This window comes from Leucoraja erinacea, chromosome 1, assembly GCF_028641065.1.
Source record: "Leucoraja erinacea ecotype New England chromosome 1, Leri_hhj_1, whole genome shotgun sequence".
In the NCBI taxonomy this organism is placed as follows: domain Eukaryota; kingdom Metazoa; phylum Chordata; class Chondrichthyes; order Rajiformes; family Rajidae; genus Leucoraja; species Leucoraja erinaceus.
This window is the reverse complement of record NC_073377.1, coordinates 19,803,229-19,825,054: the sequence shown is the minus strand read 5'-3', so window position 1 is coordinate 19,825,054 and position 21,826 is coordinate 19,803,229. Positions and strand designations below refer to the sequence as shown.

The 21,826-nt window shown below is 45.5% G+C and overlaps 1 protein-coding gene across 1 annotated transcript in view; it reads right to left on the bottom strand.

Moving 5' to 3' along the window:
- The window catches only part of dcc (DCC netrin 1 receptor), a 1,174,821-nt gene that overhangs the window by 823,804 nt on the left and 329,191 nt on the right, over nucleotides 1–21,826 (bottom strand). The window contains 1 exon segment of the mRNA XM_055661435.1: nucleotides 20,323–20,643. Within this exon segment, the coding sequence (XP_055517410.1) occupies nucleotides 20,323–20,643 (321 nt within the window).

Sequence of the window (21,826 nt, the reverse complement as noted above, 5' to 3'; positions counted from 1 at the left end):
CTGGGACATTGACATGGATTCGGGAACGAGGCATCCCAGTATTGATTCTCCTTTTGTCAGCATTACTTTGCCTCTTTCACATTTATCCTCGCTTTTTTAATGCAGCCCAGTGTTCTCCATTAGGTTCCCATGGCTGTAATTTTACACACAAGTCTTTCATACAGCCATTACAAAAGAGTTCCAACGTCTAAATAAGCTACTTGGAAATGCCATTATCAATTTCATCTGCAAGCCCTCCTGAGATCTCTAGATTCTTTCTTTTACTCCGCTTTGTCTGTGCCTCGCTAAGGTGTTTCCATAATAGTATTCTTGTATTCTGTCCCACCGAAGGATTCAATTATGGTACAAGATATTGATGTTAAGATAATGGGCCTGTGGTTACCAGAGTTAAGCAAAGATTCACTGTCTGCTTGCAAACAATCCTGGAGAATGATATGACGAGCACTTAGCAACTCTCCTGTGATGACAAACAAAGCTCAGCAAATGCCCTTTCTCATGTCCAGCAACAGAGGAAGTAAACAGGTTATTCATACATCTCAACCTCGACATTTTATGAAAGCAGTGGTTCTCTTTGTGGAGAATTATGTTGTTCACCACTTTAACAACAGATACATTCCATTACACAAGCATTTAGGCAAAAACAATAATTGCAAAAGAAGGGAGGAAAGCAAAAGTGGGGAGGCATTACCTATGCCCCTGTCCCACTTAGGAAACCTGAACGGAAACCTCTGGAGACTTTGCGCCCCACCCAAGGTTTCCGTGCGGTTCCCGGAGGTTCCCGGAGGTTTTTGTCAGTCTCCCTACCTGCTTCCACTACCTGCAACCTCCGGCAACCACCTGCAACCTCTGGGAACCACACGGAGACCTTGGGTGGGGCGCAAAGTCTCCAGAGGTTTCCGTTCAGGTTTTCTAAGTGGGACAGGGGCATTATCGACCACCCCTACCATAAATATTGCTATGTCTCTCACGTGTTCTGCAGTGGTGAAGTTGGAATTAATAGTGGAGAGGAATGACTTGAAATTGGCTTGTAATTGTGTTTCTTCAACTTCACTGGTAATGTATCTTTTAGAGTTCTAATGGTTTTTATGAAAAAGGGGGAAAAAAGAACATCTTGATATTGCGAAAATTAAAAAAAACCTGAAATAAAAACACAAAACACTGGAAATGCGAAGAGAAACAGAAGCAACTATCTGACGAACGCTCTTTGACCTGAAATGTTAGATGTGACCTGCCTGCTGCGTATTTCCTGCATTTTCTGTTTTTAACTCGATATCACCCTGAACTTTACTCTCATATCGGGGGCTTTTACACTTCCAGTTCATAAGATCATAAGGTCAGAAGTGATAGGAGCAGAATTAGGCCATTCAGCCCATCAACTCTACTCCGCCATTCAATCACAGCTGATTTATCTCTCACTCCTAACCCATTCTCCTTCCTTCTACCCTTAACCATTGACATCTATACTAGTAATGAACCTATCTATCTTTGCATTAAAAATATCCACTAACTTAGCCGCCACAGCCTTCTGTGGCAAAGAATTCCATAGATTCATTACACTCTAAAGAAATTCCTCCTCATCTTCTTCCTAAAAGGACATCCTTTAATTCTGAGGCGATGACCTTTAGTCCTAGACTCTCCCACTAGAGGAAATACCCTCTCCACCTCCACTCTATCCACGCCTTTCACTATTCTGTATTTTTCAATGAGGTCCCCCCTCATTCTTCTAAACTCCAGCGAGCACAGGCCCAGTGATGACAAACACTCATCATAGGTCAACCTACTCATTCCAGTTGGCTCCTGAAGATGTCTAGCTCATTAATTAAGCTTGAGGTGAACTTGGTACTTAAATGCTGCCATGAGTTGCCAAGTGAAAGTAATCTTTTGAAACAAATTTAACAGCAAAATTGGAGACTATTTAGCCTGTGTTTCTGATCCAAAGGCCAGTACCTCAAAATTATTCCATCTTTGCCAAGTGAAAATCTTCTTTTAAATATGTCCTATTAATATTGTAATCCTTGTACTTCCCTGACAAGGTGTTTTAATTCCAACCATCCATCTCAGTTACATGACCACCCATTCACCACCTCTCACCATCACTGAACCTGAGTTGCTTAGATAATTGTCTTTTATGCATGTTTCTCCTTTCCCATCATCCCTCATAGTCATAAAGTCTTACAGTGTGGAAACAGGTTCTTCAGCCCAACTTGCCCACATAGACAATCTACACTAGCCTCATCTGCCTGCGTTCAGCCTATATCCCACTAAACCTGTCCGATCCATGTACCCGTCTAAATGTTTCTTAAACGTTGCGACCTGTAGTGCCTGCCTCAACTACCCAACTATCTCCTCTGGCAGCTCGTTCCATACACCCTCCTCCCTTTGTGTGAACAGGATACCCCTCATGTTCATGTTCCAACAATCTCTGTTGCATACTTTCTCTTTACTTCCGAATCTCTCATGCTCTTGTTATTTTCTGATGTTCTTATTGAGAGCCACGTAGACCAACACAGGGAAGAGGTGAAGCCTAGGGCAGATCAGCCACATTCATACTCACACTAATTGCATGACAGCCTTGAGGGGGCGACTCCTGCCCCCATTATGTTAATTCCTGTGAGTTCAACTGTAGTTTTTAAACTTTTTATTGAAGATCATAATGATCATTCTGCAACTCTGCAGGGAGCAACACCTCTAATCTGGCAAGGCTAAAGGGCTTTTTGTCCGTGTGACATACAGAAATACACTATTTAATAATGAGAAATTATATGACCAAGAATATGAATAAAATTAATGTTGGATGTCATTTAATTGGGGTTCTCAGCTTTTTAACTCACAGTAAAACAGTCCAACATGTCTGACACATTTTAATTAATGTTATACGCTGTACATCTGCTGATAAATCTTCTATCAACAGATGTACAGCACATACATAGCATTAGTTAACTTCAGTTACTGCCAATAAAGATTGAATTGACACAAACCAAGTTTTGAACCATGTTTTAGCATACATGCTGTGTTAAACCCATAAGCAACCGTTCCCTTTCGTCTTTCAGACATTTTAGTTTTAACTCTAGTTTTAGTTTCGGAGATACAGTGTGGAAACAGGCCCACCGAGTCCACGTTGACCGGCAATCCCCTGACATTAACACTACCCTACAAATACTAGGGACAATTTACACCAAGCCAATTAACCCACAAACCTGTACGTCTTTGGTGTGGGAAGAAACCGAAGATCTTGGAGAAAACCCACGTGGTCACAGGGGGAACGTACAAGCTCCGTACAGACAGCACCCGTAGTCAGGATCGAACCCGTGTCTACGGCCCTGCAAGCGCTGGAAGGCAGCACGTCTACGTTACGCCAGCATGCTGCTTCGGTGGCAGCATTTTTGACCCCAGTATTTTCCTTCCAAACCTCAGCAAAAACATTATGGACATAGTGCCATACAGTGTGCAAACAGGCCCTTCGGAACTAGTCCCACCTGCCTGCCTTTGGCCCATACCCTATCCAAACATACCCTATCCATGTACCTGTCCAAATGTTCTTTTTTAAAATTCTGATAGTAACTGCCTCAATTACCTTCTCTGGCAGTATGGTCCATATGCGTATCACCCTTTGTCTAAAAATGTTGTTCCTCAGATTCCTATTAAATCTATGCCCCCTCACCTGAAACCAATGTCCTCTGGTTCTTGATTCCCCTATTCCGTGCATTTACCTTATCTATTCCTCTCATGAATCAGGAATGACCATTGCCGCCTCACTGAGTGCTCCAGAAAAAATAAACCTGCACTTGCTGGAAATCTGAAATTATAAAATGCACTTGCAATGTTAGGTGGCAACTGTGGTGTGAATAGAGATGCAAAGCAGATGACTCCGAACTGGAAGAGGAAGAACCATGTTAGCTTTAAGGGCCTCTCCCACTTCTGCGATTTATTTCGGCGACTGCCTGCGACTATCACAGTTGTAGCAGGTTGCCGAAAAAGAGTTGACTGTTCCCCCCCCCCACGACAATGTCTACGACAACCTACCACCTACCAAGTCGACGTCAAGCTACGGCAAGCTACCGACCACCGGCAACCCAATCGTCACAACTTAGGAGGTTCACCTACGGCCACACCTATGACAACCTACCACCACACAGGCGCCAACCTACTACTGAAGTCAACCTACGTCCACCCGTGACAAACTACGACAAGCAACAACCCTGTCGGCGACAACTGAAGACAATTCAGTCGCCGGTACCTGTTGCCGGTTGACGTAGGTTGACGTACGTAGGTAATCGCCAATGGAATTCACCGGTCAGCACCCAGCGACAACCTACCTCACTTGGCATCATCCTGCGTCACCTGGCGACAACCTATGACAGCACCCACGACAGGAGAAAACCAGCAATTGAACATTTCAAAATCCAGCAGCAACCAGAAAAACGCTACGACTCTTTAAGGGCCTGTCCCACTTATGTGTCCTGGGCATGCAAATTACGCGACGTCGTGGTCGCGTTGAGGCGCACGGGCATCGTATGGCCGCGCGAGGTCGGTCCCACTGAGTCATGTCAAGTCAAGTCAAGTCAAGTTTATTTGTCACATACACATACGAGATGTGCAGTGAAATGAAAGTGGCAATGCTCGCGGACTTTTGTGCAAAAGACAAACAACAAAACAACCAAATTATAAACACAATCATAACACACATATTCTTTTACATAAAAATAATGGAAGGAAAAACGTTCAGTAGAGTTAGTCCCTGGTGAGATAGGCGTTTACAGTCCGAATTGCCTCTGGGAAGAAACTCCTTCTCAACCTCTCCGTTCTCACCGCATGGCAACGGAGGCGTTTGCCTGACCGTAGCAGCTGGAACAGTCCGTTGCAGGGGTGGAAGGGGTCTCCCATGATTTTATTTGCTCTGGAGTTGCACCTCCTGTTGTATAGTTCCTGCAGGGGGTCGAGTGAAGTTCCCATAGTGCGTTCGGCCGAATGCACTACTCTCTGCAGAGCCTTCTTGTCCTTGGCAGAGCAATTCCCAAACCAGATGGTAATGTTCCCGGACAAGATGCTTTCCACCGCCGCTGCGTAGAAGCACTGGAGGCTCCTCGGAGACACTCTGAATTTCCTCAATTGCCTGAGGTGGTAAAGGCGCTGCCTTGCCTTACTCACGAGTGCTGAGGCGTGTGATGCCCATGTCATATCCTCGGAGATGTGGACTCCCAGATATTTAAAACAGTTCAACGGTTAGAAGTGCGGAGGGGTATGTAGTTGTGCGCGACATTGCGCGGGGCTCCAAAATTTTTGTAGTGAACAAAATCTTCGGGCACCGATGGCCTGTCGTGGAACTGATGGCCAAAGTGGGACAGGCCCAAGACCCTGGCGCGATACAACGTCTCACCTTCAACAGCAGCAGAAGCAGCAAACGATCGCCGAGCTCGGCCTGGGGCTCACGGCCGTTGCGGTCCGGATCCGTCCCCACTTCTACTCCCAGAGCGGGGCCAAGAAAATTGAAGATAGACACAAAATGCAGGAGTAACTCAGTGGGACCGGCAGCATCTCTGGAGAGAAGCAATCGGTGATGTTTCGGGTCAAGACCCTTCTTTTCAGACTGAAGAAGAGTCTCGACACGAAACATCACCCACTGCTTCTCTCCAGAGATGCTGCTGGTCCCGCTGAGTTACTCCTGCATTTTGTGTCCATCTTCAAATGACGTCATGCGCTCCAGACTGCTGTGTGTACGCATGTAATCGCGCCCGACCTTCGCCGGACCGTCGCGGCTCAACGCGACCGCGAGGTCGTGTAATTTGTGTGTCAAGGACACGTAAGTGGGACAGGCCCTTTAGGCGACTTGGGCAAACTACTCACGACCATACAGGTTACCCCTGTGACCATGTGTAAACAGCCTGGTCGCCTGTAGTTGCCGAAAAAATCGCCCAAGTGAGACAGGCCCTTTAAGTTGCAGTAAATGCAAGGGAGAACAGCGGGAATATCTGTGATAAGGTGAGACCAGGACTGCGAAGGAGATAAATTGTACAGGTCCACCACCAATTTTCCGGCACCTGTGGTTCCAGAGCCTTGCTGGAATATCCGTTTTACCAGATCAATAGAGGTTATGGATTCTGAGAAGACTCAAATGGTACTGGTAATGGAACAGTCTGCCTGGGTCACTGGGGAGGCAAAATACTGGCCCGTGAAGTCGCCTTCAGAAGTCGGCTGTGGGAATGGATCTGCCAGCTCCGCTTGGGCTGGAGTTCTTGTGCCCCGGCTGAATGATGCAAATTCGACCCGCCAATCGGCTGCCTCACCTGGCCTAGATGCCGCATTTTCCGGTGGAATTCCGGGGGGGATTTTAAGTGCCCTCTGGTAATTTTGGCCGGATTAAAGGAGGTGGCGGACCACCAGTGGCCAGAAAATCGATGGTGAATCTGCATAAGCCTCAGGTCAAAATGTTAATGAGGGGCAGCTAGAGAGAGAAAAAAGAATGAAATAAAGTTTATAATGTCCAGGCCATGGTAGAGTGACTTCAGGACCGTCGGGGCGAAGCAAGATCACCACAGGAGCACGTGCAGCTGAGAAGAAGCTCAGAGGAAATACGCCGCGCGCAAGGCTCGATTCACTTCTACTTCTACTGCATCACCCACCCAACTGTGTCCCATATACGGGCGAGTCTTCCGGGCCAGGATCGGTTTCACCAATCACCTCCGGACCCACAAACAATAATAAGGAAGTCCTGGTCTTCGTCTACGAAGGACGAACAACAGTAGAGTGAGAAAACAAACAAATGAAAATGAAAGGTGCAAAACATGGGATATGGACAGCTCATGGAGAGATAAAGGGCAGCGTGGGAATGGGGAGTTAACATTTCTGGCAGCAGGGAGATCGTGCAGGCTAAGGCGGACTGCGTAAGCGCAAGGGAGAGGTTGTTGTGCTGACACTGTGTTACTAAGTTCTCTATTGAGTACGTGGTCTCATCGTTGTTCATGATCCAGCCCATCACGTGTCATCAAATTGCTGTAACATTCATGTAATGTAGCTTACATTACAGATACCTGTTCATTAAATTGATGGATGGGAAATTATGCAGGCTGTGAAATGGGTGCCTTGACCTTATTACCCGATACGTATTGCTGTTGCATAATGCTACGTGTTAACTCATAAAACTGACACATTAAGGACATAATTTAGGAACAAAGAATGGCAATTAAGCACCACCATTGAAAGAAATCGAATCCCCTCCTTCTTATCTACTTATCCTTTGGCCTCTCCCGAAAACACCTACTTTACTTTTGTGTGGAGTATTTTTATGAGATTATTTCACAAATTCGTTAACTCCAATGTGCACTCTTAAGGGCCTGTCCCACGAGCATGCGACTCCATGCGGCAAGCGCGACCTAAAGGGCTTGTCCCACGAGCATGCGACTGCATGCGGCAAGCGCGACCAAACCAGAAGCGGGGGCCGCGTGGAGGTTGACGGGCTCATTGGCACAATGAAGTGCTGGGACATTCGGGCACTTCAAATGCATCTCATGCAACTGATTTAAACACACCCAACGTTTGTGCTAATTTTTAACCATTCATACACGGCACGATGGCGGCACGGTGGTGTAGCGGTACAGCTACTGCCTTACAGCGCCGGAGACCTGGGTTCGATCCTGACTACGGGTGCTGTCTATACGCAGTTGGTACATTCCCCCCGTGAGTTTTCTCCGAGTTCTTCAGTTTTCTCCCATCCATCAAAGACATACAGGTTTGTAGGTTAATTGGCTTAGTATAAATGTAAATTGTCCCAAGTAGATAGTGTTAGTGTGCGGGGATCGCTGGTCGGTGAAACTTAGTAGGCTGAAATGCTTGTTTCCACACAGTATCTCTAAACCAAACTAAACTAAACATGCATAGGAAAATGTAATAAATAACATAGTCTGTGGAATTCATTGCCACAGATGGCCGTGGCGGTCAAATCAATGGATATTTTCAAGGCAGAGATTGACAGATTCTTGATTAGTCTGGGTGTCAGGGGTTATAGGGTAAAGGCAGGAGAATGGGATTGAGAGGGACACGTAGATCAACCAAGATTGGATGGTGCAGTAGACTTGATGGGCCAAATGGCTTAATTCTGCTCATAAAATTTCATGAATATCTGCAATAGGTGTCTGAGTCTGTGTATAAAAATTGAGTACAGTGGGCAATGTGTTGACACTGAGAAGCATGGGAGCTGTGTGGTGATTCAATGAGGTAAGCTAGGAAGTGTGTTGAGAATGGGGACTACAGGCAGTGTGCTGACAGTGGAGAATACAGAGATGGTGCACACACGTTTGCTTGATAAGAATGGAATGCAATTTGTGCACGAATGTGATGCAATATGTCAGCATGAAGTGAAAGAAAGCACAGCCACTGAGACGACAATGGCCTGTACAGCTGTACAATTCCTCCCCCTTCTGTCGTGGGGTAGAATGACTCCCCTTCACCCTCCTCCCCCCAATCTTTGCACATCCCAAATCCTGTGCTTTCCACTTGTCACTGTAATTTCATGTCTCATGTATCTTGTTATGTTTCATGGCTGTTGGCAAACCTATTTCCCCTCCTGAGATAAAGTTCTATTGTATCGTAGCCACTGTGCTGAGAATGACCAGTGCTGGACACTGTGGCAAAAATGGCCTCTGCTAGCCAGCATAGATTCAATGGGGCACATTAGCTTTTGTGCTAAAGAGCGGGCACACCAGCCAGAGTGCAGGGAATGTGTTGTATTGGCCACTGTCATGTGTATCGAGCTGCCTTGTTTGTACCTTGGCTGATATGCCTTCAGTTTTACAGAAACAAATGACTCCAACCACCACTATTGTTGATCAGAGTGAAATTGAGTAATAGCTTTTTCGACAAAATCCCTGCTTATGGATCCGAGTGTATGGGCATCTATTGCCAGTAACAGGCAGCTGTAATATTGATGTATAATACCTTGCTGAGGAACTGAATAAAGTGTTCAGATTGCTGTGAATTGCCATATTGGCTGCAAATGATACAATCTGAGATGAGATTGTGTCGTGGTGTCTGACTCTCTCCTCTCCCTGCCTGCACAGAATTTTAATTCGCCAGTCTGTGCACTTGGGATAAGAAAAAAAAAACACACAGTGATCTTTTCTCCACGACTGCAGACGCTATTAGAAAAACAATGTTCCTCTGTCGGAAACACTAAATAGAAAGTGCAGAAGCCTCAACAGATATGGTCAGTGGTAAAACAAAAGTGTGGTTGTTTCACAAGGCTCTTCTCTCAATCCAGTCACAGCTGAATTGTTTAACCATTATTCTCTATAACGTGCTGACATACAGGCTGCTATTTCTGGATATTTCTTTGTATGTATTTTCACTTTGTGAACATCTTCCTGGAAATTCTACTGCATAAAGGTCATCTTTAGGGAGGGGGGGGGGGGTCGTACAATTTAAATCAATGTTTGCAAGTGTAACATAGAACGGTGACCATTTTTGTGTCTTTTCAGTCAACATCCTGAAATCAATCATATTTGACATCATTTCATGTCAGGGGTCAATGGATGACATCATTCTCCTTGCAAGGCTCCTTTTGTGAGACGCTCATCTCTGCTTCATATGGTCTAAATGCCTCCAGGCTAAACTGTGAGGCCAGTAAAGCAAGTACACGCAGGAGGCACCACGCCTCAAGCACTAAAACAGCCCCACCTCCCAAACGCAGCACGGTAGCGCAGCAGCAGGGCTTGCAATGCCAGAGACTCGGGTTCATTCCCAACTACTGCCTGTAAGGAGTTTGTACGTTTCACCATGACCGTGTGGGTTTTCCCCGCGATCAGCTTCCTCCCACACTCCAACGACGTACAGGTTTGTAGGTTAATTGGTTTGGTATGTGTAAATATTGCTGTAGTCACTTGTAGTCAGTCCTCTAATCCCAAATTTACAGCTGGCCCAATTTACATACTCCATCTCCTATACCCCAATAAATATCCCGTCCTCTACCGCCAACTGCTTCAAATAACTGACTGGCCCTCGTTAGTCCTGTTTCTATCCCACCTCAGAAGTCCAGTTGATTGCAGCTGATTTCCCAATTCCAATCTCAGGTGAAGAATATCATACTGTGGCGGCTCCTAAGGGTCGTCCCATTATACTGCCGAACCCCTCGGCACAGGAGTGGTGCAGTCCGGAGGCGGTCCTTAGCCGGAGGGTATAAAAGGCAGGGTTTGGGTGCCATCTTTTGCTGGTTTCGTCTTACCCTGAACCGGGAGGAATTAAAGTAAAGTGCTTCTCAAACTTCGGACTACTTGCCTCATTTTGAGACCCACGCACTACAATACCACATATTTTCCCCTAATAGAGCAATTTTTCAGATGACACAAAGCTGGGTGGCAGTGTGAATTGTGAGGAGGATACTATGAGAATGCTGGGTGATGGACAGGTTGGGTGAGTGGGCAGATGCATGGCAGATGCAGTTTAATATGGATAAATGTGAAGTTATCCACTTTGGCAGCAAAAACAGGAAGGCAGTTTATTATCTAAATGGCGTCAAATTGGGAAAAGGGGAAGTAAAACGGGATCTGGGGGTCCTTGTTCATCAGTCAATGAAAGTAAGCATGCAGGTACAGCAGGCAGTGAAGAAAGCGAATGGCATGTTGGCCTTTATAACGAGTTGAGTATAGGAGCAAAGAGGTCCTTCTGCAGTTGTATAGAGCCAAAGTGAGACCACACCTGGAGTATTGTGTGCAGTTTTGGTTTCCAAATTTGAGGAAGGACATTCTTACTATTGAGGGAGTGCAGCGTAGGTTCACAAGTTTAATTCCCGGGATGGTGGGACTGTCACATGCTGAGAGAATGGAGCGGCTGGGCTGTACACTCTGGAGTTTAGAAGGATGAGAGGGAATCTTATTGAAACATATAAGATTATTAAGGGTTTGAACACGCTAGAGGCAGGACACATGTTCCCAATGTTGGGGGAGTCCAGAACCAGGGGCTACAGTTTAAGAATACCGGGTAAACCATTTAAATGGAGATGAGGAAAAACCTTTTCTCACAGAGAGTTGTGAGTCTGTGGAAATGTTCAAGAGAGAGCTAGATAGGGCTCTTGAAGATAGCAGAGTCAGGGGATTTGGGGAGAAGGCAGAAACAGGGTACTGGGGATGATCAACCATGATCACACTGAATGGCAGTGCTGGCTTGAAGGGCCGTATAGCCTACTCCTGCATCTATTGTCTATAATAGTCAATGGCAAAATACATCTGCATCATTCTACACTCTTTGATGAAATGTTGAGCAGCTCTAAGCAATGCTTATTTTATGGCTTGATGAGAAGGGTATATGGTCCATATTTTGCTCTGGAAAATTGAAACTAAATTCTTAGGTGTGGAAAGGAACTGCAGATGCTGGTTTATACCGAAGTCACAAATATACTTTGGTTTATACCGAAGATCTGCTGCCTCTGAATATCCCTGCAGCTGAGGAACACACTCGGGAAAATCATGTTCATAAATCAGAGAAACTCTTGTGTGAGATTAGTTAGCACTGTCTCTTAATGAATCTCATGGAAAACTCTCTTGCATTTATGATTCGTGGATGGTACTGAGAAACAGTGCAATTATCAACTTATCACAATAAGTCAACATTGTTAGTGGATGATGTGCTAATTTAAAAGTTTCTATGTTCAGATGGTCCCTGAGGGCTTTCGATTATGATGTTTCAACCAACAGCTTCAGAATATGACAAGTTTAGCCAGTGAATCCCCTCGTTTACTGGCAATTCTGGAAGACAAGGTGTTTTTGTTGTCTTGTCCAGATGAATGTTGGGTGCTGGCTTCAGCTCCACATCTGGCAACAAAAAATGCAAGCAGGCTAGTGAGTCCAGGCAGTGGGCTAGTGAGTTCAGCAGTGGGCTAGTGAGTCCAGGCAGTGGGCTAGTGAGCCTAGGTAGTGGGCTAGTGAGTCCAGGCAGTGGGCTAGTGAGTGAGGCAGTGGGCTAGTGAGTCCAGGCAGTGGGCTAGTGAGTTCAGCAGTAGGCTAGTGAGTCCAGGCAGTGGGCTAGTGAGTCCAGGCAGTGGGCTAGTGAGTTCAGCAGTGGGCTAGTGAGCCCCAGGCAGTGGGCTAGTGAGCCCAGGCAGAGGGCTAGTGAGTTCAGCAGTGGGCTAGTGAGCCCAGGCAGTGGGCTAGTGAGCCCAGGCAGTGGGCTAGTGAGCCCAGGCAGTGGGCTAGTGAGTCCAGGCAGTGGGCCAGTGAGTTCAGCAGTCGGAGTGGGTACTCGGAACACTGAAAGGTCTGAGGGTGGATAAGTCACCTGGACAAGATGGAATGCACCCCGGGGTTCTGAAGGAGTTGGCCTCAGAGATTATGGAGGCATTAGTTGTGATATTTCAAGAATCACTAGAGTGGGAGGCTGAGTGAAGACCTGATACAGTGCCCTCCATAATGTTTGGAACAAAGACCCATCATTTATTTATTTGCCTCTATACTCCACAATTTGCGATTTGTAATAGAAAAAATCACGTGGTTAAAGTGCACATTGTCAGATTTTATTAAAGACCATTTTTATAAATTTTGATTTCACCATATAGCAGTGTTTATACATTGTCCCCCCCATTGCAAGGCACCATAATGTTTGGGACACAGCAATGTCATGTAAATGAAAGTAGTCATATTTAGTATTTTGTTGCATATCCTTTGCATGGAATGACAGCTTGAAGTCTGTGATTCTTGGACATCACCAGTTGCTGGGTGTCTTCTCTGGTGACGCTCTGCCAGGCCTGTATTGTAGCCATCGTGATAGCCATCCACTTAGGCAATTTTGTAGGCGAGTGCAGGAGACTCTGCTATCGCCACATGGTCACCACATGTTCGCTGGTGGTCTCTGGTGAGCCTCCTGCATGGTCGCAAGGAGTTCCCGCATTCTGGGAACTAGTCGTGGCCTCAGTATGGTCGCCACAAATTTTTCAACATGTTGAAAACTTTTCTGCTTGCAAAAATTGGTCGCCATGGAGAAAATCGATAATCCTGTAGTCGTGGGCGCAGTTGCAGTGGGGTCGCCATGTAGTTATGGGTAGTCGAGGCAGACGTGGGTAGTTTTAGTTAATCACCTTTGCTGACTGGTCATTTTCATTGGCTCATTGCGGAAAAAAACGTAAGCAGCAGTTTTCAGAACCAAGGATAACCGACCGGTAATGTTAAATGTCCGCCGAACTTCACAGCCATGTATCTCTGGCTTATTAAAAGTTGTCTGGCTTCTAAAAAGTTGTCTCCACTCCTTCTCCCCCCTTCTCCCCACCCTCTCCTCCCTTCTCCCCTCTTTTAAAGGACTTACCGTACACTGTACTTGCAGTCTTAATTACAGCGCCAAACTTCCTTTCATCGCGGTGTGTGTCTCTATCACTTTGGCTTTATACCATGTGAATTTCAGACAGCGCTCCCCTGCTTGCCCTGGCTGTGTGTGTGTGTGTGTGTGTGTGTGTGTGTGTGTGTGTGTGTGTGTGTGTGTGTGTGTGTGTGTGTGTGTGTGTGTGTGTGTGTGTGTGTGTGTGTGTGTGTTTGTTTTGCCGGCAGTCTGCTGAAAAATCGTCTAAGTGGGACAGGCCCATGAGCTTATGCTTGTTTTGGGGGCTAGTCCCCTTGAGTTTTCTCTTCAGCATATTAAAGACATGCTCAATTGGGTTCAGATTGGATGATTGATTTGGCCACTCAAGAATTGACCATTTTTTAGCTTTGAAAAACTACTTTGTTGGTTTAGCAGTATGTTTGCGCTCATTGGCTTGCAGTAGAATGCTGCCGGCCAATGAGTATTGAGGAATTTGTTTGAATTTGAGCAGATAGGACGTGTCTATCCACTTCAGAATTCATTATGCTACTACCATCAACAGTTGTATCATCAATGAAGAAAGGTCAGCCAGTACCTTTAGCAGCCATACATGCCCAGGGCCATAACACCCCCACCAGCGTGTTTCACAGATGAGGTGGTATGCTTTGGATCTTCTCTCTTCCATACGTTACTCTTGCCATCACTCTGATATAAGTTAATCTTCATCTCATCTGTCCACAAGATCTTTTTCCAGAACTGTGGTTGCTCTTTTAAGTACTTCTTGGCAAACTGTAATCTGGCCATCCTATTTTTGCGGCTAACCAGTGGTTTGCATCTTGTAGTGTAGCCTCTGTATTTCTGTTCATGAAGTCTTCAGCGGACAGGGGTCAATGACAAATCCACTCCTGTTTCTGATCTGTCAGACAGGTGTTTGAGGATTTTTCTTTATTATGGAGAGAATTCTTCTGTCATCAGCTGTGGAGGTCTTCCTTGGTCTGCCAGTCCCCTTGCGATTAGTAAGCTCATCAGTGCTCTCTTTCTTCTTAATGATGTTCCAAATAGTTGATTTTGGTAAGCCTAATGTTTGGCTTATGTCTCTAACAGTTTTATTCTTGTTTCTCAGTTTCGTAATGACGTCTTTGACTTTCATTGGCACAACTTTGGTCGTTATGTTGATAAACAGCATTAAAAGATTCTAAACTTGATGGAAAGACTGGAGGAAAGACTAGATGCTGAGAGCTCTCTTATACCTGCATTAAGGAGGCAATTAAATACACCTGAGCAATTACAAATGCATGTGAAGCCGTGTCCCAAACATTATGGTGCCCTGAAATGGGGGAACTATGTATAAACACAGCTGTAATTTCTACATGGTGAAACCAAAATGCATAAAAATGGCCTTTAATAAAATCTGACAATGTGCACTTTCAATTCAATTCAACTTTATTGTCATTGCACAAATACGAGTCCAGGTACAACAAAATGCAGTTTAGCGTCTGGTCATAGTGCAAGATAGTAGAAATAAAAATAAAAGTACAAAATAAAAATACAAATAAAAATACTGGTTAACAATGTGTGGACTGTGGATGAATTAAACTGGTACATAGGCAAATAAATGTATACAAATGGGAGAATCTAAAGATAGCTAGCGACGGGACTGTGTGTTCAGCAGTGTAATGGTGTTATTGAAAAAGCTGTTCCTCAGCCTGCTTGTGCGAGACCTGAGGCTCCTGTACCGCCTCCCTGATGGGAGGAGGGCAAATAGTCCATGGTTAGGGTGAGAGGGGTCCTTAATGATTTTCCCGGCCCATCTCAGACACCGTTTGCAGTGGAGGGCACCCATGGCAGGGAGCGGGGGGCACCGATGATGTGCTGAGTGGTTTTCACCACCCGTTGCAGCACCTTCCTGTCAGCTATGGTGCAGCTGCTGTACCATACCGTGAAGCAGGTTGCCAGGATGCTTTCGATGGTACGGCGGTAGAAGTTGGTCAGGATCTGGGGGGGACAGGTGAGCTTTCTTGAGCCTCCTCAGAAAGTAAAGGCGCTGCTGCACCTTTTTGATCAGTTTGGCGGTATTGAGGGACCAGGACAGATCCTCTGAGATGTGTATCCTGAGGAATTTGTAGTTGGAGACGCGCTCCACCTCAGTCCCGTTTATGTGGATGGGGGTATGTCTGCCCCCTCTGGTCTGCCTGAAGTCTACGATGATTTCCTTCGTCTTCTTTGAGTTGAGGACGAGGTTATTATTGGTACACCAGGCTGCCAGGTGCTGGACCTCCTCCCTATAGGCTGATTCGTTGTTGTCCCTGGTCAGTCCTACCACCGTGGTGTCATCGGCAAATTTTATGATGGAGTTGGAGCCATACTTAGGGACGCAGTCATGGGTGAAGAGGGTGTAGAGGAGAGGGCTGAGCACACAGCCCTGAGGCACGCCGGTGTTCAGTGTTAGAGTGGAGGAGGTGAGGTTGGTGATCCTAACAGACTGGGTCTGTTGGTGAGGAAATCCAGTGTCCAATTGCAGAGGGAGGTGTTGATGCCAAGTCCGCTGAGTTTGATGATGAAGCTGGCGGGGATGACAGTATTAAATGCGGAGCTGAAGTCTATGAACAACAACCTGATGTAGGAATTGTTGTTGTCCAGGTGGGTCAGGGCAGAGTGTAGGGCCACAGATATGGCATCCTCTGTAGACCTGTTGGGCCGGTAGGCAAACTGATGGGGGTCCAGTGTGGGGGGGAGGCTGGCTTTGAGGTGAGCCCAGATCAGTCGCTCAAAGCACTTTGCGATGACAGGGGTGAGTGCCACTGGGCGGAAGTCGTTGAGATTCCCTGAAGCTGACTGTTTGGGCACTGGCACAATGGTTGAGGTCTTGAGGCAAGTAGGGACGACACCCTGGGCCAGTGACAGATTGAAAATGTCAGTGAAGACCAGGGATAGTTGTCCAGCACATGCCCTGAGCACACGCCCGGGGATGCCATCGGGGCCGGCAGCTTTGTGCTCATTCACCTTGCTCAGTGCACCTTGTACAGCAGAGGTGGAGAGACTGAGGGGCTGTTCATTCGGGGGTGGGGCAGCTTTGATGGCTGGTGTTTTGTTGTCCCGGTCAAAACGGGCATAGAAGTAGTTTAGCTCGTCAGGAAGGGAGGCGTTGTCTGGGGGGGGGGGGGGGGGGTGTTAACTTTATTGTAGTCGGGAATGGACTTGATGCCTTGCCACATGCGTCTGGGGTCGGAGTTGTTTTGAAAATGCTCCTCGATCTGCCGTTTGTGTTTGAGTTTTGCGCTCCTGATTCCCTTTTTCAGGTTGGCCCTGGATGAGCTGTATGCATCACTTTAACCAATATACACTTTTTTTCTATCACATATCTCAAATTGTGGAGTATAGAGTCAAATAATAAATGATGGGTCTTTGTCCCAAATATTATGCAGGGCACTGTAGAAGTATATATAATTATGAGAGCTGAAGACAAGGCAGACTGTCAGAACCTTTATCCCAGAGTGCAAAAGTCAAAGAGTAGTGGGCATAGGTTCATGGTGGGCAGAGCACCGTTTAAAGGAAATGTGCAGGACATGTTTTTGTACACAGAGAGTAGTGGGTACCTGGACCACACTAACAGGGGTGGTGGTGGTGGACACATAAAATGCTGGAGTAACAGAAGCAGGCAGATACGGTGTAGTTACATAGATCTGTTTTGCCTTGTTCTTCTTCATGTTGTTAATGTGTGCCCGCGAAAAAAACCCAACACCAAATAGCACGCAGCAAGCAATTTTGAAATTTTCAGGAAAAACCATCAAATTCCAGGAAATTTGGGATTCTATTTAAGGATTTTTTTTTAGGTGTGGAAGGAGACGGGCTGGGAAGATCATCAAAGACCCCTCACACCCCAACCATGGACTGTTTGCCCTCCTCCCATCAGGGAGGCGGTACAGGAGCCTCAGGTCACGTACCAGCAGGATGAGGAAAAGCTTCTATAACAACACAATCACACTGCTGAACTCGGAGTCCCGACGATAGACTCTCTGGTCCCTCCGTCCCCCTTTGTTTAATCATTCTGTATTTCCTGATTATTCTGTATCTTCTCTCTTTCTATTTTTCTCTTGTTTTTTCTCTTTATGTACAACTACTACGGACTGACGCAAAACTGCATTTCGTTGTACTGATACTTGTATTTTGTGCGATGACATTAAAGTTGAATTGAACTGTGTCCCGCTGTGTTACTCCAGCATTTTATGTCTACCATCGATTTAAACCAGCATCTGCAGTTCTTTTCTATACGTGTTGGCGGTGGAGGCAGATGCAATAGTAGCATTTTAGAAGCTTATAGACAGGCACAATTATATGCAAAAAATTGAATGACATTAGTTTTTTTTTCCGGCGGCGGTGGTTAGTTTAACATGACTTTATTCTCAATGCGGGCATGGTGGGCCATGGGGCCTGTTCCATGCTGTACTGTTCTATGTTCTATGTCCTCTTTCTTTTGCAGGCAACATTTCCATCACAAAGCAACAAGAAAGTTGTGCAGTTGGCACAGCACAGTACAAGTCACAGTAAATTCACCTTAGCACAGGGATCAATTCACAGGGATCAATGTTCCTCTTTGAAAACAAACATTTTGCTCCTTTTTTATAGAACATAAAATTGTTGAGGACTGGAACAGGCTCTTTGGCCCACGATATTTATACCAACTGTGATGCCAATTTTAACTAATCCCATTTGCCTGCACATGATCCATATCCCTCCATTAACTGGCTGTTCATATGAATGTCTCAATGCCTCTTAACTGTTGCTTTCATATCTGCTTCCATCACCTGCCTGCAGGACTTTCTAAGCATGTACCACTCGCTGTGTAAAACATTTGGCTTGTAAACCTCCTCTATATTTTCCCACTTCACCTGAAACCCATGCCCTCTGATATTTTATATTTCTCCACTGGGGAAAAAACTCTATCCTAACCCTCTCATAATTGTATATACTTTTATCAGGACATCCCTCAGCCTCCGATGCTCCAGAGAAAACAATCCAATTGTAACCAACTTCTCTGTAAAGCTAACAAACTCCAAACCAGGCAGCATGCTGGTGAACCTGCACCTTCACCAAAGCCTCCACATCCTTCCTGGTACTGAGAACTGCACCCAGCACTCCAAAGGTGGCCTAGCTGACATTTTATAAAGATGCAGCATGACTCCCCAATGTTTATTCTCAATACCCTAACAAAGGGTGATGTCATAAGCAGGTCGTACCCTTTCTTTACTACCCTGCCCATTTGCATTGCGATGCCTTTCGGAGAGCTAAGAACCTATATACCAAGATCCCTCTGTACATCAATATTGCTCAGAGTTTTGCTATTTACTGTATACATCCCTCTTACATTTGACCTTCCAAAGTGCAACCATTAAATTGCCCAGATTAAATTCTACCTGCCATTCAACTGATCAATATCCTGCTGTATCCCTTGAGAACATTCCTCGCTATCCACAACTCCACCAATTTCTGTGTTGTCTGCAAACGTACTAATTAGCACACCTACATTTTCATCCAATTCATTTCAATCACAAACCACAGATGCTACTGTATTGATCCTGCAGAACACTACTGATCACAGACCTCGAGTCAGAATAACATCCCTCCGCCACTACCTTCTATGGCAATGCCAATTTCGATTTTAACCATTCATTCGTGGATCCAATGTGCTTTAATTTTATGGATCAACCTGCCATAATGGATTGTGTCTAATGCTTTACTGAAGTCCATGATGCGCTCAAACATATTTTGTTGGCATTATTTCAGCTGGGCCCAAACTATTCTGCAGATATCCTATAAAATGTGACAACCTTCTTACACTTTATAACTAATGTTTGTACAATGTGCATATATACAAAATGCTGGAGTAACTCAGCGGGTCAGTCAGGCAGCATCTCTGGATAGAAGGAATGGGTGACGTTTCGGGTCGAGACCCTTCTTCAGACTGTACACTGTGTATTGACTACTGTGTGCATTTTCTGTAGCGAATTAACAGCGTATTGCTGGGGCGTTTGAGCCGGCACTCTCACGTTAGCTGTTTCTGTTCATGGACGAGAAGAATTGGAAAGATGATATCCAGCTTTACCATTGTTGAAAGGCAATCGCGCGCGCCTTTACTGATGGCAGTGAGTCCAAGTGCTGAAATAAGTGGTGGTTTCAATTTAATCTAACAAGTCGGAGCAAGGTAAGTACGATGATACACCTGCCTGGTTACTTAACAGACATGAAACTTCTACCACTTTAGTTCATCTAATTAATTAATATCAACAAATTGCTGCTTTCCAGTCGATATGTCTTTTTGCATTTGATTCAAAATGGTGCCTGCGAGTTTGCTGTGAAAATGAGTAGCAATCCCTGAAGTCCAAATCAGGCACGGGTGAAAAAAAGAATAGGAACGTGATGCGATACTGCAATATTCAAGAGGATTTTCTTTCAAATAAAAGGCAAGAGTTGAAGAGAATTCCTGTGGATACATTGCCTTTTTGTATTTGCAAATCGTTGACGTCTCTGATCAAACACATAAATGTGCCAGTTAACTTGATTCTATTAGCTGATTATTAGTTTTCCTTGCCTGCAGCTGTACAGGCTGACATTGAGAACTACTCTCTGATTTACTGACTCGAATACAAAATGCAGCGTGTAAATCCAAAATATTCTTTGGAAGAATCGCGCCACTTTTGGAATATCCGTGCATTTCCTGTCATATTTTGTCATGTTTACGGTGCCAGCAAATGAGCCTGCTCTATTTGTATCTGTACCAATACTGTATCAGAGATAAGAGAAAAAGCATGGAACTGGGAGATCATTTGCTAATATTTTCTTCAGAATAGTCACCCGAACCAAACAACCAAAGCAATTGCCAGTCAATGTGGATGTCATATTTTATGAAGCTCGACAGATGGAAATCACCACGCAGAATATGCTATAAATAAAACTAATAATATTAGCTGGAAACAATATATAGGAGAAGAGGTAAACAAGAAAACAAGACTTGACACAATCCGTCTGATGGTTAGGTTTGGCTTTGCTTACTTGCCACAGTTAACCGAGCTGTCCTGCTCACTATCGAGCCGTCTCCAAGCACTGACGCCTCGCACTGGTACAGTCCTTCATCGGGGCGATGGTGCCTTGTGTGGATCACATTCTGTACCATGAGGGAGCCGTCGGGCATCAGCTGCCTCCTCTCATCCATTGCCGGGTTTAAGAAGACTCCGTCCTTTCTCCAGCCAATATTCACCGGGCCCTGGTCTGCCGTTGCCGAGCAGTTCAGGAGGAATGAGCCACCACGCACAGTTACAGTGTCCGAAGGTTCAGAAACAAATCTGAGTGAGATGAACCTTTTGATCTGTGAGCCTGAAATGAAAAGGAACCAAGATGTGGATTAAAAGTGGCGCAATTTACTGATTTGAACTTTGCTGCAGTAAAATTATAACTGGTTCTGTGAAACTCATATATAGTTAAATCTGCCCAACATGAGCACCATTTATCAAGTGAAGTCTAATACCACAGCCTCATGAGGCTACTTGGGAATCCAGACATGGTTAGATTCAAATTTACAAACAAGAGGTTCTACGGATTGACAAATGATCTCAGAACTATGTATGTATCATTAACCATTTACAAGATGCAAGATACAAGATACAAGATACATTTAATTGTCATTTGGACCCCTTGAGGTCCAAACGAAATGCCATTTCTGCAGCCATACATTACAAACAAATAGACCAAAGACACAACATAATTTACATAAACATCCATCACATTGCTGTGATGGAAGGCCAAATAAACTTATCTCTCCACTGCACTCTCCCCCCCCCCGATGTCAGAGTCAAAGTCAAAGCCAAATCACCGGCTGCCGATTGCGATTGTCCCACGGCCATTAAAGCCACGCCGGGTGACCCGGGTGAAAAAAACAAAACAGATCCACCACTTATTTTCTGGCACCATTGGTTCCAGAGCCTTTCTGCATTAAAGATAGATAGACACAAAATGCTTGAGTAACTCAGTGGGACAGGCAGCATCTCTGGATAGAAGGAATGGCTGATGTTTCGGGTCAAAACCCTTCCTCTGACTGAAGGTTCGTGACCCGAAACGTCACCTATTCCTTCTCTCCACCGATGCAGCCTGTCCCGCTGTGTTACTCCAGCATTTTGCATCCATCTTCGATATAAGCCAGCATCTGCAGTTCCTTCCAACATGCTTTCTGGATTATCCGTTTTGCCGGACCAGCTGAGGTCGCAGACTTAAGACGGCCACGGAAGTCGGATATGGGAACTGATCTGCTGGCTCCAGCTGGGTCAGAGTTCCAGAACTCCGGCCTCGGGGGGGGGGGCCAAATTCAACCTGCCGATCGGTGCGGAAGTCCCAATGATGTTGAGATCAGCCGCCTCCCCCGAGGGGACATCTGCAGGGGGATTTTGCCCAGATTACAGGGTTGGGGCCGGTCCACCAGTTGCTGGAAAATTGGTGGTGGACCTGTAATAAAAAGTTTACAGGTAGTGAATAGCTTGCAAATGTTATGATTTTATCTCCTTTC